This window comes from Portunus trituberculatus, chromosome 47 (genome assembly GCF_017591435.1).
Source record: "Portunus trituberculatus isolate SZX2019 chromosome 47, ASM1759143v1, whole genome shotgun sequence".
Taxonomy (NCBI): domain Eukaryota; kingdom Metazoa; phylum Arthropoda; class Malacostraca; order Decapoda; family Portunidae; genus Portunus; species Portunus trituberculatus.
This window is the reverse complement of record NC_059301.1, coordinates 18,821,414-18,837,253: the sequence shown is the minus strand read 5'-3', so window position 1 is coordinate 18,837,253 and position 15,840 is coordinate 18,821,414. Positions and strand designations below refer to the sequence as shown.

At 41.4% G+C, this 15,840-nt stretch overlaps 1 protein-coding gene and 1 long non-coding RNA gene across 4 annotated transcripts in view; one reads left to right on the top strand and one right to left on the bottom strand.

The window, feature by feature from the left end:
* LOC123520665 (nephrin-like) overlaps nucleotides 1-15,840 on the bottom strand; it is a 351,273-nt gene that overhangs the window by 35,963 nt on the left and 299,470 nt on the right. For both annotated transcript variants that reach the window (XM_045283175.1, XM_045283176.1), the window contains exons 4-6: nucleotides 14,622-14,801; nucleotides 12,809-12,961; nucleotides 5,796-5,975 (exon numbers count right to left, since the gene is read on the bottom strand). In XM_045283175.1, coding sequence (XP_045139110.1) covers nucleotides 5,796-5,975; nucleotides 12,809-12,961; nucleotides 14,622-14,801 — 513 coding nt within the window. The remainder of the gene's footprint in view (nucleotides 1-5,795; nucleotides 5,976-12,808; nucleotides 12,962-14,621; nucleotides 14,802-15,840) is intronic.
* LOC123520667 overlaps nucleotides 1-15,840 on the top strand; it is a 52,107-nt gene that overhangs the window by 17,404 nt on the left and 18,863 nt on the right. For both annotated transcript variants that reach the window (XR_006679333.1, XR_006679332.1), the window contains exons 2-3: nucleotides 1,054-1,218; nucleotides 12,841-12,951. This is a non-coding gene — a long non-coding RNA (uncharacterized LOC123520667). The remainder of the gene's footprint in view (nucleotides 1-1,053; nucleotides 1,219-12,840; nucleotides 12,952-15,840) is intronic.

Here is a 15,840-nt window from a genome sequence, read left to right as displayed (position 1 = left end):
TCCCTCTGTTCGTCCAGCCTTGTGACTTTCAGGTGTTGGTTAGGTTTGATACGAATTGATTGGTTGAATGAGTGAATTAAGTGGGTGAGTAGATTGGTTGACTGGTTAACTAGTTGATTGATTGATTTGTGGTGTTGTAATAGGCGTGGAAAACTATGCGAAAGAAGAGAGATGAAAAAGAAAATGAAGAAACGGCTTATAGTGTATCGATTGGACTTTTTTTTATACTTTGGCCGCCGTGGTACAGTGGAACCATGCGTGCTTTGGGGTCCGAGGGGTCTCCAAGCGCACGGGTTCGAATCCTGTCCACTGTCCGAGTGTAGGTTGGGCTTCCTCACTCGGGGCAACGGCTTCCTAGCGGGTGGGCTTTAAGATAGGAGGTACCCCAAAAAGTATCCCCTTTAGCCCATGAATTGCCGTGAAAAAGCCCACATGGTATAAATAAATAAAAAAAGGTAGCATCGTGCGTGAGTGGATTGATTGACTAGTCGTTTGGTTGACTTGTGGTGCTGTAATAGGCGAAGGAAACCATGAGTGAGAAGAAAGATGAAAAAAAAAAGAATAAGGAAGAAACGACTTAGTGTGTATTAAATTGACTTCTTCACCTCCCTAAAAAAAAATGAATAACAACGCGAGTGAGTGGATTGGTTAATTGGTGAACTAATTGACTGGTTGACTTGTGGTGCTGTAAATGCGTGTAAAACCATATTTGAGAAGAGAAATGAAAAAAAAGGAAGAAACGGCTTAGGGTGTATTAAACTGACTTAAAAAAAAAGTAAGCAACAACGTAAGTAGATTGGTTGATTGACTGACTGGTTGACTTGTGGTGGTGTAATAGGCGTGGAAACCATGAGAGAGAAGAGAGATGAAGAGAAAAGGAAGAAACGGCTTTGAATATATTAACTTGACCACTAAAAAAGTAACAACGTGTATCGAATATTTTTTTTTTATTTCTTCCATATTTTTGTGCTATTAATCACACTTAACTTGTATAATTCGAGTAACACAAGCTAACATGTACGGGTTCTCTCTTTGTGTTTTTTTGATGCGCAGACGATGGACTGTTGGAGGAATTAAGCGTCAGGAATTACCGCAGTTTGACGAGCGTGCTAATACGAGAGCCGACAGGTGCTAGGATGGGATTTGCGTGGTGATGAGCGTCTGTCAGGCTGAGGTGCCGCCGTGACCAGAAAAAAAAAAGTAAGAGGAAAGGTCCAGGTGAGGATGGATCAGCAGCATGTCTCTCAACTTAACTCATTCTATTTGTTTGTGTAAATATTATCTACCCATGTGTATGTTTATCTGTCTGTCTGCCTAATGAATTGATTACTTCGATGCCTAATCTTTCTTACCAACTCCATACCTATCTTGCTGCTTATTTCAACTTGCTTGACTTACAAATCTTACCTAACCTTACCTTACTTTATCTTAATTTGCCTTACCTTACTTTGCATTACCTTTCCTTATGCTACCATACCTTACCTTACCTTATCTTACCATACCATACCATACCATACCATACCATACCATACCATACCATACCATACCATACCTTGATTACCTTACATAACCTTTTCTTACCGACCTGTTTACCTACTCACTCAACAATCCATTCACCCCCCTACCAGCGCGTCCATACACTGCGTAGTGTAGTGGTTAGTTAGCACGCTCGGCTCACAACCGAAAAGGCCCGGGCAAGCCTCTTAATGTGTAGCCCCTGTTCACCTAGCAGCAAATAGGTACGGGATGTAACTCGAGGAGTTGTGGCCTCGCTTTCCCAGTGTGTGGAGTGTGTTGTGGTCTCAGTCCTACCCGAAGATCGGACTATGAGCTCTGAGCTCGCTCCGTAATGGGGAAGGCTGGCTGGGTGACCAGCAGACGATCGTGGTGACTTACACACACACACACACACACACACACACACACACACACACACACACACACACACACACACACACACACACACACACACACACACACACACACACACACACACACTTGAATAAGCCGTGCCCTGCAGTATAATTATAATTGATGGACTCTTTTGAGCCGCTACTGGATTTGTGTGATCAGTTTCAGCGGCGCTTCAGGCATCCACCCTCACTCTGTATCATTATTAGTATTCTCCTTTCTACAGTGATGCGTGTCGCCGAAATATTGTAGACTCCTAGCCTTTGTATGTTCCCAATAATTATTCATTTCCTTCTTTTTTCCGATCCTTCGCTTCGCTTTCCTCACCCAAAAATGTCTAATTTGAAAGTATTACGTGGATTTCCTGTATTTCTGTATCTTAACTCCTTCAATATTGAGACGCATTTTTACCATGATTTTATTTGCATCAGGAAGGGTCTATGGAGGTCAAAAGATTAATGGCCAGAGTCTTTACTATTTTAATCCCCCCACATAAGTTTCTGAAGGTCTATAAAATTGCTAAATAGTAACCAGAATGAATATGAAAATGCGGCATGGTACTGAAGGGGGCTAAGATTAAATGTGAAAGTCTTTGTTCATTGTTCCTTTTTTATGTATTTTTTTTCAGCCTCATTTTATTGTTTTTTATTAACTTTTTGATGTCTAATGATTAAATGTGCAGCTTTATGGTCCTATTGTTGCTGCGTCGTAAATGAATGAATGAATGAGTTAATGAGTCAGTCTCTCACTTAGCCAGCCAGCCAGCCAGCCAGCCAACCAACCTGCCAGTCAGTCAGCCAGTCAGCCAGCCAGCCAGCCAGCCAGCCAGTCAGCCAGTCAGTCAGTCAATTTGTCACTTAGCCAGCCAGTCACTCAGCCAGACAATCAGCCAGCCATCCAGCCAGCTAGCCAGCCAGTCAGTCAGTCAGTCAGTCAGTCAGTCAGTCAGTCAGTCAGTCAGTCAGCTAATTAGTCAGTCAGTCAGCTAGTCACTCAACGAACCAGCCAGTCAATCAGTCAGTAAAAGAAATGTGAACGGCAATCCGTCATCTGTTTCCAATCACTAATCACTCAATCTATCAATCAGTCAGGTTTGGTCATCATTGTACCGTCAACTCAGTTTCCATGCAGTCATTATCAGTTAGCCAGTCAATCAGTCTGCCAGGACCATCAGTAATCCGTTGTATCTATTTTCAGACTCTTATCAGCTGTATCTTTTGTATAATTAGTTTTTTTGTTACCTAAAATTAATCGCATACAGTAATTCTTTCATTATTGAGTTCTTTAAAATTCCTCTTGAAAATCGTTGTCATATATTCATTTTCTCTCATTTCTCTCTAGTCCAGCTCGCTTGTACATTAATCACTCACCTGCTCACTCTTCCGTATCTCTAGGTGTACACATATTGCACACACTGGCTCATCTTGCTCCCTTCCCCTGCATTGGTGTTTCATCTTAGCCAGTGACAATCAAGGCCAGTGTCGCTTTTCTTCATGTCTCCTCTGGCTATTACTCGTCCTCACATCCTTTCATACACCGAGAGCCGTTCGTCGCTGTGGCATTACTTTGGCTGCCTTTTCCTGCTCCTCTCCACCCTTGCTTCCCTCCATCTCTCCTCCCTTCCTTAATCTGCAGGGCCTCATTTTATACTCGCGTCCTGCCGTCTTTCCTCCCACACCCAGACAATCTTCGTTCTTCATTCACACACTTTAATCAAGTCTTTGGTACTTCTTGCCCTGGACTCTACGACACATCACTTCATTCTCCCGCAGCACAGTCTTACTTCAGCAGTCCCTCCCTTCTTCCCTTCCCTGTCTGCAATCTCCTCCTACCTTCTCTTTATAGTCTGAGATGTTCCGCTAGTTCTTATCTGTCTCACGGTGTAGCTTGTATATATAGAGGGTGTTCAGATTTCAGGTTTTAGTTTTCATCTTCTTCTAATTCTTCTAATTCCTCTCTTTTCTATTCTCTTGTCCTTAATGCGTCAGTTTTGTGTTTTATTTGTAATTTCTCTCTCTCTCTCTCGTGTGTGTTTGTCTATATGACTTGTCTCCTTATTTTTTTGCTTTATTTTTTGTGTTTTATGTTTCGCATGCTTTAGTTTTCAATATGCTTAGTATGTGTGTGTGTGTGTGTGTGTGTGTGTGTGTGTGTGTGTGTGTGTGTGTGTGTGTGTGTGTGTGTGTGTGTGTGTGTGTGTGTTGGTGTCTGTATTCATTTACGTGTTTCGTTGCGTTGTGTTGTGTTGTGTTGTGTTGTGTTGTGTTGTGTTGTGTTGTGTTGTGTTGTGTTGCGTTGTGTTGTGTTGTGTTGTGTTGTGTTGTGTTGCGTTGCGTTGCGTTGCGTTGCGTTGTGTTGTGTTGTGTTGCGGGCACATACATTAGGTGTGAGTAAAGTTGTTATTGCAATTAATTATAGAGCTGAATCATGGAGAGGAAAAAAAGCGGCGTGGTTAAAAAAAGTTGTGGTAAAACATGGAATGGTGTTTTAATGAATTTATTTATGGACGGTGACCAGTGTGTGTGTGTGTGTGTGTGTGTGTGTGTGTGTGTGTGTGTGTGTGTGTGTTAGTGTAAAACTCCAGCAAAGTAAAAGTATAGCATTGGTTTTGAGTTTCTATATATTTTCATTTAAAGGAAACACTGCCTTAAAACTGTAATCGCAAATTTTACAATCCTTTTGATTTTTTTTTAATGTTAAGAGATACACTGGTAAAAAAAAAAAAAAATGAAAAACTATCTACTTAGGTGTCAATCGCTACAGGAAAGAGCTAAAGAGATCACCCAATATTGAATAAGCTTCTTGAGTCGTCCCTCTTGAAAGAACATGCACATTAGCTAGGAAAAGGAAAAGGTTAGGCCCTCTTAAGGTTTATTTAGGAAGTCAAATTTTACTGGGATGTGTAAAGAGGCCGAGGGGAGGACGGAGAGTTAAGAAATAGATAAATAAGAATAACAAGAATAGGTAGTTGAAATAATAGAGGAGTGAGGAGTAATCGTATGAACTTAATGCTTATCAAGGAAGTCAAATTTTACCAAGACGTGTAAAGAGACAGCGGGGAGGAAGGAGAGTTAAGAAATAGATAAGAATAGCAAGAATAGATAGTTAAAATGATAGAGAGTATAGTAAAGAGTAACCGCATAGAAAAGTGATAGGGAGAGAGTTGCAGTAATTATTGTTGTTGCTGTTGTTGTGGTGGTGAGAGAAGTGGTGGCGGTAATGGTTTTCCTAATAGTTATTTAGTTAGTTGTTATTTGTTCTGGTTGTTCATGTGACGTAACTGACAGGAGGACGACGAGAGAGGGGGCGGGGTGGAGGTGAGAGCTTGTTGTTGCTGTTGGTGTTATAGTTCTGGTATTGTTGTTGTTGTGGTGGTGGTGGTGATGGTGGTGGTGATGGTGGTGGTGGTGGTAGTAGTTGTCATCATTGTTGTGAAAGGGAGGAGGCGTAGAAGAAGAAGAAGAAGAAGAAGAAGAAGAAGAAGAAGAAGAAATGAATGTGGATAAAGGAGGGGAGAAAGAAGGCAGAAATAAGGAAAGAACCGATTGGAAATAGAAAGAGAAGGAAGACAAGCATTAGAAGAATATATCAATGAATAAATGAATAAACACAATAATAACAACAGCAGAAGGAGGAAGAAAAGAAAAGAATGGATAAACTGACCAAATAGGAATAAAAAGAGAAGAAACAAAATAAATAAACAAAAAAAGGAGAAAAGAAGAAGAAGAAAAGAACAACAACAACTACTGAAGAAGAAGAAGAAGAAGAAGAGGAAAAAAATTAGAAGAAAAAAGAAGAAAAATGAACAAGAACAAGAACAAAACTATCAACAAGAAGCAACAACAACAACAATAACCCCAACAACAACAAACAACAGTACTCACGCAGCACGGCCACGGTGAGGGAGGCGACGAGGGTGGTTGGGGCGTGTTGCAGGGCTGGGTGGAGGGCGCGACACGAGAACTCCTGCCCATCGTCCCCCGCCTCCACCTTCAGCGCCAGGCGGCTCCTCACGTCCCACCGCAGAGAGTCCTTCGACGGCACTACCTCCTCCCGGTGCAGATCTGAGGGAGTGGTAGTGGTGGTGGTAGTGGTGGTGGTGGTGGTGGTGGTGGTGGTGGTGGTTGTAGGAGGAAGAGCAGGACGATGAGGAAGAAATAGTGGTGATGGTGGTGGTTTTAGAGTGTAGTGGTATTAGTGGTAGTAGCATTGGTATTATTATTATTATTATTATTATTATTAGTAGTAGTAGTAGTAGTAGTAGTGTTGGTGATAGTAGTAGTGGTGGATGTGGTGGTGGTTGCTGCTGCTGTTGTAGAAGGACGAGATATCTCGGAAGTGTTATTGAGTTTGCCCCGGGATTTCTGTATCTGTCAGTGGTGTTCTGTGGGTGTTCAGGGTTACGTGTACAAGGTTGGAGTGAGTACAAAGACACGTTTCAATGCTACGAGTGGAGTATTATTCTGTTCCTCAAACATTTTTCGTTGTATGTACAAAGTGGTTTCTCGTATAGATGTTGTTTTCTTTGTCTTATTCATGTACTTTGTTATGAACCGGAGACAGAATACTGGTTAACACGTGAAGCTATGTGTAGGCGGGGCTGTATGACAGATCAGTACATTGCGAAGCGCAGTTCTGTGAGTGGGTGGGCAGCTGGGCGTGGGGGCGCTGGTGTGGCAGGTCAGCTGGCAGGCTATATAGCACGTTAATAATTTCTCTGCCAACACCTCCCGGCACTTGACTTACTGGAATAGATTAATACTCTTGCCTCAGCCGGGGGAGACCAGTGCGCTGCTTCTTCCTTCTTTCTGGGATAGATCAACAAATAGATCTAGAGAATATAATGTAAATGTGTACCGGAACTTATAAGAAGGAAGGGAACATGGTGGGGTAACTTGTGTATTATTAATATGGAGTAAATGGGTGTGAAAGTGAGAAGCAAGGTTGACAAAGAGGTATACGTGGGTGTCTTGAAAGTTTAGATGAAACATTGAGAAAACAGAGTAAACTTTGAAGTTAAGGAAAACGAAAACGAAAATATGAAAGTGTAGAAAAACATATCTAGAGGGAGTCATGTATAGCAAATATTCAGAGGAGCAGTAACTGTTGAAATAACGGTGAAGGACAGTGGGCGAGACAGAGTAGCGGCGTGCACTGCGACAGGCTGAGCACAAGTGAAGCAGGTGAGGTGGCGGGACGAGTAGGCCACGACTGAACACGCGTTGAAGCGCAGAGTGAGTGAAATGAAGCACTCGCGTCTCTCTCTAGAATTCACACTGCACTGAGAGAGATTATGCACTAACGATGCAGTCGAAACAAAGTACTCCCTGGCATTGAGTCCACCGGCACGTCACTTTCTGGTGTGAGTATAATGTTAGCGTGTTTTATCCTCTCACCACTGGCGTTCCCTGGGCGAGAAGAGCGTGCTTGAGTGATAGCCACTGCAGCGTTAAGATATGGTTATGACATCTTATTGTGTGGGGCCAGGGCGTGCATCATCTCTGTATAAGGTGTGAGAGTGATATATTGCATCATCTGTTATCATCTGTTATCCCTTGCCCTTTTCCCCCCCCCCCCATGTCCTTTGCCTGCCCTCTGCCTGCCCTCTGCCTTCCCCCTGCCTGCCCCCTACCTCCTTCCTACATACACCAAGATTAAAGGAGGTGCTGCGTGTTATCAGATCCTATATCGTGATTTATCTTGTTATAGTGGCGCTAAATTAACTAATCTTTCAGTCAGTCAGAATCCGGGCGCCTTATGAGATGTGTTTTTTGCAGTGTTGGAAATGATAATTTGTCAGTCACTTAAAATCAAGGAGTATTTCACGATATTGTTATTGTGGTGCTGAAAATACCAATCAGTCTGTCAGTTACAATTTTTGCGCCGTTATGATCTCGTTCCTGTGGTGACAAATACTAAGCTCTATCATTTCTGGCGCCACATGACTTACCTTGTTTCGTCAATTAGAATTCCGGACGCTATTGTGGTTAATTCATACGGAGCCGGTGTGTTTTGTGGCACTTGAAATAACAGTTTTAGTCAGTTGGTTAACTGAACATTTAAAAATCTACGCTATTCTGATCATTGGCCTTTGAAATACCTGGTAGTTAATTAGTTCACTCATTTAGAAGTCTACACCATTCCAAGCTTCTAGAGATGGTGATGGGCGGGATGGGGAAGGAACAGTCACTCAGTCAGTCAGTCAGTCAGCCATTTAGCCATTCATTCAATCCGATCCTCCTAATCAGTAGCGTATATCAAATTAGTTTACATTTTATTGACCGCAGAAAGAGCAGTGAATACAAATACAGTCATGGTCCATACATAGTCATAACAACAGAATAAAGGATAATGGATGCAACGAAACGAAATACACATAACAAAGACACTCGAAAAATAAAATGAAAAAAAGTTAAATAAAAGATAAACAAGTGAATTAATAAGTAAAGTAGACACGAATTGAAAGTAAATGAAAGATGTCAATGAATAAATAATCTCAGGTACTGCACAAGGATTGGAAAACGTACTCAACGATGACAGGGATGGTGAAGTAAGTGGTGCAGCTCTATCACGATCAAATTTATAAAAAGAGAAATGTTCAGAGAGAGAGAGAGAGAGAGAGAGAGAGAGAGAGAGAGAGAGAGAGAGAGAGAGAGAGAGAGATCAATGCTGGCGCCGGTGCTGGTAAGGTTCACGGCCTCATTGCAGAATGGATTCGGGTTGAAAACGTCAGTCGGGTGTAATGAAATGCGTGTCAGGATTACGTTTACTGCGAAAGAGATGTTGACATTGAAAAAGAGAGAGAGAGAGAGAGAGAGAGAGAGAGAGAGAGAGAGAGAGAGAGAGAGAGAGAGAGACTTAAGCTTAGTACCCTGCAGCATTAATGTCATAATTCAGTAAGCAACATTTTTCACCTAACTGTATAGACATTTTATAGGCGAGAGCGACTTTTAATGCGAATGAATAGCTCGTTTTTTTTTGTCATTTGATATTATTAATTTTTTTTTGTATATCGGATTAATTTCAGCCGGATAAAATAAGAAAAAATAAATAAATAGATAAACTGCGAGCGGTGAACCGGCTTGCGTTACTACACAATTGCATTTTCGAGTGGTGAAGTTCAATATGGTATCTTTGAGTGGGTATCGTAAGTCCTCGCAGTGTCTCAAGGAAGTATCGTAACACTCACCACGATACAAACACACACACACACACACACACACACACACACACACACACACACACACACACACACACACACACACACACACACACACACACACACACACACACACACAAGGACAGACCATTGATAACACGGAATTCATATCTCGTGGTGATCAACGCAAAAAAAAAAAAAAAAAAAAAAAAATAGAAATAAAGGAAGGTAAAGGATATCTCTTGCTAGCTAACACATAAGATAGAATAAGGCACAATGAACGTACGAAAAATAAAGGAAGTTACAATAAAAAAAGAAGATACTAGGAATAAAGTAAGGCACATGATATCTCTTGCTAGCTAAAACATAAAAATAAACACAAGGAACATATGAAAAATAAAGAAAGTTACAGGAAGCCATCAGAACTACACGTTGTCATTATAAAACATACTTACATATTTCCATCTATCATCCTTAGCTATAAATTCGCGTAATCTTTTAAAACTCCGTAATGACTCAGCACTAGCAGCCTTATTAATGAGTATATACCATTTATCTACCACTCTGAGCACTAAATCTTCCTTTCACTTCTCTAAATCTACTTTTACGAAGCTGGAATCTGTTATTTATTGTTCTATCTTGATTAATAACACTTGAAGATTTAGTTCGTCTACCTTGTCATGTCCCTTACACTAATTAAAGAACTTCAATCAGATGCCTTTTAGTTGACCGAGGGATTTTTATATGAGCAACAAAAAACTGGATCATATAGCGCCGCATCATGTAGTGAAAATAAGTAAAATTCCATAATGTGAAGAAATAGGTTTGTACAGGAATGCCCAGATACAAATCATTCTCTCAGCTTGTTAGTTTCTCTTTAAAACGGTGAACTGTATTGTGTTTGCATTCTTTGGTGTTTCAAACGGACACTGGAAAACAAAACATGCGCATCCCCCTCCGTTTGTCTCTGAATTCTGACCTGTAAAGAGACAGAAAGGACAATTAATGCTAGTGAGGTTATTCTTGATAGACAAAAACGACAAGAGGTAATTACTGACGGAACGAAATCTTGCGAGACTGGTATTTTTTTTTTCCTGTGCTACATGTATAGAAGAGTGGCAAATGGCTGGAAGAAAAAAGAAAAGAGTAAAAGTTCGCGCAATTGCCATTCCCTAAAAAAGTTTGGTAGAAAAGATTCGCTATTGATAAGTTTTGGGAAGAAATGGTGGTGGTTGTGAGGCGGAAAGGAAGCTTGAAGAGAGAGAGAGAGAGAGAGAGAGAGAGAGAGAGAGAGAGAGAGAGAGAGAGAGAGAGAGAGAGAGAGAACTGACTAAGGAACTTCATCTTGATGCTACACTCTGCCAAAGGCGTCCAAAATTTTTAAAGAGCTTCAGCGAGGCTCTAGACTTAGCAGAAGAAAGCTTGCGGAAAAATCGACAGTATTATAACCTGAACTTGTGAAAACTCGAACAAATAGATAAATAAATACGCATGAATAAAGTTGAAAAGAGAGAGAGAGAGAGAGAGAGAGAGAGAGAGAGAGAGAGAGAGAGAGAGAGAGAGAGAGAGAGAGAGAGAGAGAGAGAGAGAGAGAGAGAGAGTTTGTGAGTTGATGGATGCGTGAGAATTTTCCAGTTGCCAATGCGAGGAGACTGAAAAGCTTCAGAAAGATGGGACATGAAAGCTTTGGGTTGGCTGGCCGGTCACTCCTCGCATGGATATAAGCAAATGTGCTGCCAGACAGAAGTAAATTGGAAAGTGATGCACAGAGAGAGAGAGAGAGAGAGAGAGAGAGAGAGAGAGAGAGAGAGAGAGAGAGAGAGAGAGAGACGCAGGGATGAGTGTGGTAACGTACATTTAGAGCAGTTTTCCATCAATTTATATATATTTTTGGCCGGATTATTGCACACAGGGACTAATTTAGAATCCCCGCGAAGGTCATAGCCACACAAGTATTCAGGAAAAAAAGGTAAATAGACGGAATAGAGTAATAAATTCGTGGATGTAAAATCTGATGAGTGTTCTGGAGTTTAGTTGAGTAAATAAGACGAAAGGTAAAAAAGGATTAAAAGACAAATATAGACACTCAAGGTAAATAAATAGATAAGATAAATTGATAGATAAGCGGATGTGAAATAGAAAATAGCAAAGAAATATACGAAAATAGAAAAAAGATATACGAAAAAAATGTTAGTTTAATTGAATTGGTAGTCGCAAAAAAGAATTAACGATAAAAGAAGTGCACGAAAAACAAGAGATAAAATTAGTTACTGATGACACTAGACAAAGTTAGCCAGAAGGACAGATAGATAAATAGAAATGGATAGATGAAATTGACTTTTTTTTTTTTCACGGGAATTTATGGGCTAAAGGGGATACTTTTTAGGGTACCTCCTATCTCAAAGTCCGCCCGCTAGGAAACCGTTGCCCCGAGTGAGGAAGCCCAACCTACACTCGGACCATGGACAGGATTAGAACCAGTGCCCTTGGAGACCCCTCGGACCCCAAAGCACGCATGATTCCACTGTACCATTGAGGATATCGAGTTAAATAATGATTTGACGAAATGCTGTTAGTTTACTTGCTGGTTAGTTAGTTAGACAGACAGGCAGACAGATAGATAGATAGATAGATAGATAGATAGATAGATAGATCGATAGAGAAATAAACTGACTGACAGATTGATAAAGGACGAAAGGCCAGAGAGAAATATATTTGTTCTGAAAAATTGCAGTAAAGAGGATTAGAAGAGAGAGAGAGAGAGAGAGAGAGAGAGAGAGAGAGAGAGAGAGAGAGAGAGAGAGAGAGAGAGAGAGAGAGAGAGAGAGAGAGAGAGAGAGAGAGACATAAACCTCATTTCTTTTTTATCAACATCTCGTCTCTTCTTCTTTTTCTTCTTTTTGAACTTTTTTTCTTTGATTTATTTTTGTTTAGTTTCATAGTTTGCCATTTCATTTTATCCTTTTTGGGCGATGCATAAGAAATTCATGAGAGGATTATAGAAGTTTTATTTCCAAGTTGTATATTTTTTAAAGTTTGCCTTGTGTCTGCTTTTTCGTTTTCTTTTATCGTCGTTTTTTCAAGTGTATTTTAGTTGAATTATTGAGGTTAAGAAGAGAGAGAGAGAGAGAGAGAGAGAGAGAGAGAGAGAGAGAGAGAGAGAGAGAGAGAGAGAGAGGGAAAGTAGGTTAGGTAATCAGGTGGTGAAATATTGTAAGGTAAATAATTGTACTCTTGAAAGGAAGGAAGCTTGAATATGAAGGGAAAGAAAAGCCGTGGTGGTGGTGGTGGTGGTGGTGGGGTGGTGGTGGTGGTGGTGATGATGAGGGCCAAGAAAGGGTGATGTGATTGATGATGAGAGGACTCCTTGAGGGAAGAAGAGAGAGAGAGAGAGAGAGAGAGAGAGAGAGAGAGAGAGAGAGAGAGAGAGAGAGAGAGAGAGAGAGTCTTTCATATTTCTTTCATACTTATTTCTCTCTCTCTCTCTCTCTCTCTCTCTCTCTCTCTCTCTCTCTCTCTCTCTCTCTCTCTCTCTCTCTCTCTCTCTCTCTCTCTCTCTCTCTCTCTCTCTCTCTAATAATACAAATAGTAAGCCTACGAGGGTAAATTAATTAGGCCTAAACTTGCTGGAGGTCGTGTAAGGATTATAAAACAGAGAGCAAGTGATAGTCTCCTCCTCCTCCAACTCCTCCTCCTCCAACTCCTCCTCCTCCTTCTCCTCCTCCTCCTGTGACTCACCTTTCCTTAGGGTAATTGCATCTCTGTACCAGGTGACGGCTGCTGGTGGACGCGCACCCTTCACCAGACACTCCAGACGCAGCATGTGTCCCTCCTGCACCTCCACCACGCCCCCGTCACCCACGCCCACGATGCTGATGCTGGTAGGTGACACTGCACGCCCGTGGTGGGAAGGGGAGGGTGGAGGAGGAAGAGAGTGATTGTTATGCTTAATTCAGGTTAGATTACTTGTGTGTTGTGTAATTTGTTATTGTTGTTATTATTATTGCTGTTGTTGTTGTTGTTAACCCTCTCAATACTGCGATACTTTTTACCTTGAGATTTGTGTAAGACTAGACCATTTTATTGACATTAGGAAGGGTCTATGGAGGTCAGAAGATTAATGGCCACTGTCTTCACTATTTTAATCCCCCCCACATAAGTTTCTGAAGCTGTGTAAAGTCACCCAATAGTACGAAGAATGAATATGGAAACGCGTCATGGTACTCAAGAGGTTAAGTTGGAAAGGTGTGATAATTTTTCTTGTAGTCGTTTAAGTTTTTTTTTTTGTCTTCCTCGTTATCGGTAACTGGTATATCTTATGAATCTTTTTCTATGTATTGTGTTGTTTGTATTGTTGTGTTAGTCAGTCAGTCAGTCATTCATTCAGTCAGTCAATTAACCAGGCAACCATCTAGCCAGTTAATCAGTCAATTTTAATCATATTCAATCGATTAGTCCGCCAGTTAATTGAACAGTCAGTCAATCAGTCACCCGCCAGTCGGTCAGTCAGTCAGTCAGTCTCCTATTTGTCCCAAACAATAATTCACCATTTCTCAGTTCAAATCCATTTCCTGACGTGCCTTGATTCACTTGCTCCCTCTCTCACTGTCCCCCCACTCATCCACGCCCATCCCGGTTTTAATCCCTGTCCAATGGTACTACTCACACACACACACACACACACACACACACACACACACACACACACACACACACACACACACACACACACACACACACACACACACACACACACACACACACACACATTTATTATTTATTATTCTTTCTTTGATTTCCTGTGTGTTTCATTTCTCACATACTAGCTTTATAAGTCCTTTCTTCTCCATTCCCTCATTTTATCATTATTTCTTTGTATTCTCTTCCCCAATCCCTCTTGTTATCTTTCTTTGTGCTCCTTCCTTTTCCTCTTCTCACATATGCTCTTCACAAAGCCACATCCTCTTTCTTTGTTTTCCTTTGTGTTCTTGTGTCTTCCTTTCTCTACATATCCTCCCCACAGCTTCATATCCTTCTTTTGTATTTCTTTGTGTTCCTGTATCTTCCCTCTCTCACATATTCTTCGTAGAATTTCATATCTTCCTCGTTTCTCTTCCTTTGTGTTCCTGTGTCTTCCCTTCTTCACTCATTCCTCGTACAGTTTCACAGCCTCTGTTGTACTCCTATGCCTTCCTGTGTCTTTCCTTTCTCACCCATTCCTCGTAGAGTTTCACATCTTCCTCCTTTGTATTTTTTTACCTTCCTGTGCATTCCTTTCCTCACACATCCCCTTACTGCACCACTCACACACCACTCACACATTCCTCGTACAGTTTCACATCTTCCTTTCTATTCCTTTGCCTTCCTGTGTCTTCCCTTTCCAACACATTCCTCGTACAGGTTAACACCCTCCCATTTTTTTCCCTTTGCCTTCCTGTGTCTTCTCTTCCTCACACATTCCTCATACAGTTAACACCCTTCTCTTCTACTTTGTTTCCCTTTGCCTTCCTGTGTCTTCTTTTCCCCACACATCCCCTACTGCACCACTCACCCATGACGGTAAGATTGGCAGCGGCCCAGATAGGTGGCGTGGTGTCAGTTGGACCCACTTGGCACTGGTACTCGCCGTCATCCTCTAGCGTGGCGCCCTTGATGACCAGGTGGTGCTCCCCGCGGCTCGCCTCCCCCAGGTACAGATAGCGGGGGTAGCCAGGCACTCCGCGTTCGAACCCTGTGGAAGGAGAGGAAAGGCGTAAGGTCTCTGCCTGTTGAGTACTTATTGCGTCATTAGGTCATTAAGGCAGGCATTCAAATTTTATTAGCACTGGCTTCAGCGATTTGTTCTCTCATTAGGAGTATATTCAAAAGCCACAGAGATGATTCAGTTGTGAGTGTTTTCAGTTAATGTTGCGAAGTCTTTGTTAAACTGTCATTAGAGTCCCGAAACACTCTTGAAAAACCCTGAGCGTATGGAAAGTAGGCAAGATGAGACAGACGGATGCGTTCTTAACTCCTCTAGTACTGTGAGGCGTTTTCATGCTCATTCTGGTTACTATTTGGTGATTTTATACAGCTTCAGAAACTTGTGTGGTGGGTTAAAACAGTGAAGACTCTGGCCATTAATCTTCTAACCTCCACAGACCCTTGCTAATGTAAATAGAAACGTCTAATCGCACCAAAATTTCATGACAAAAATGCGTTCCAGTACTGAAAAGGTTAAATCTTAAACACTAGAATTGAACGAGTGGTTTAAGCGTTGCATCCTGGATTTTATCTTAAGTTTAGTGAAATCTAGTGGTAGTCAGATGAAGTGATAAGCATCATAAGCCCGTATTCAGAGGCGTTTTGCTCTCTCACCACGACTATTTTCAAGGGTTATAGAGATTATTAGCGGTATTTTTGAGAGTGTTTCTCCAGTTAATAATGTAGAAATCTTGTCACTGTCTCTAGAACCATAAAACTACCTTAAAAAACTCGTGTCAATTAAAAAAATAGAAATAGTGGAGGTGAAACAGTCTCTAGAACCATAAAACTACCTTAAAAAACTCGTGTCAATAAAAAAAAAAAAAAGAAATAGTGGAGGTGAAGCATAGAAGTGTTTGAGAATATGAGCTATAGTGCCATAGGGGAGTAAGAGAGGTCATGAATGTGCATAGAGGCGGCCATGGGTAGAGTCAGTCTGTGTGGGTGTGTGGGTGTGTGGGTGTGGTGGAAGGCAGGCGAGTTGCTTTTCATTGCGAAGTGTGAGTGGTGAAGCTTCCATCCACTCA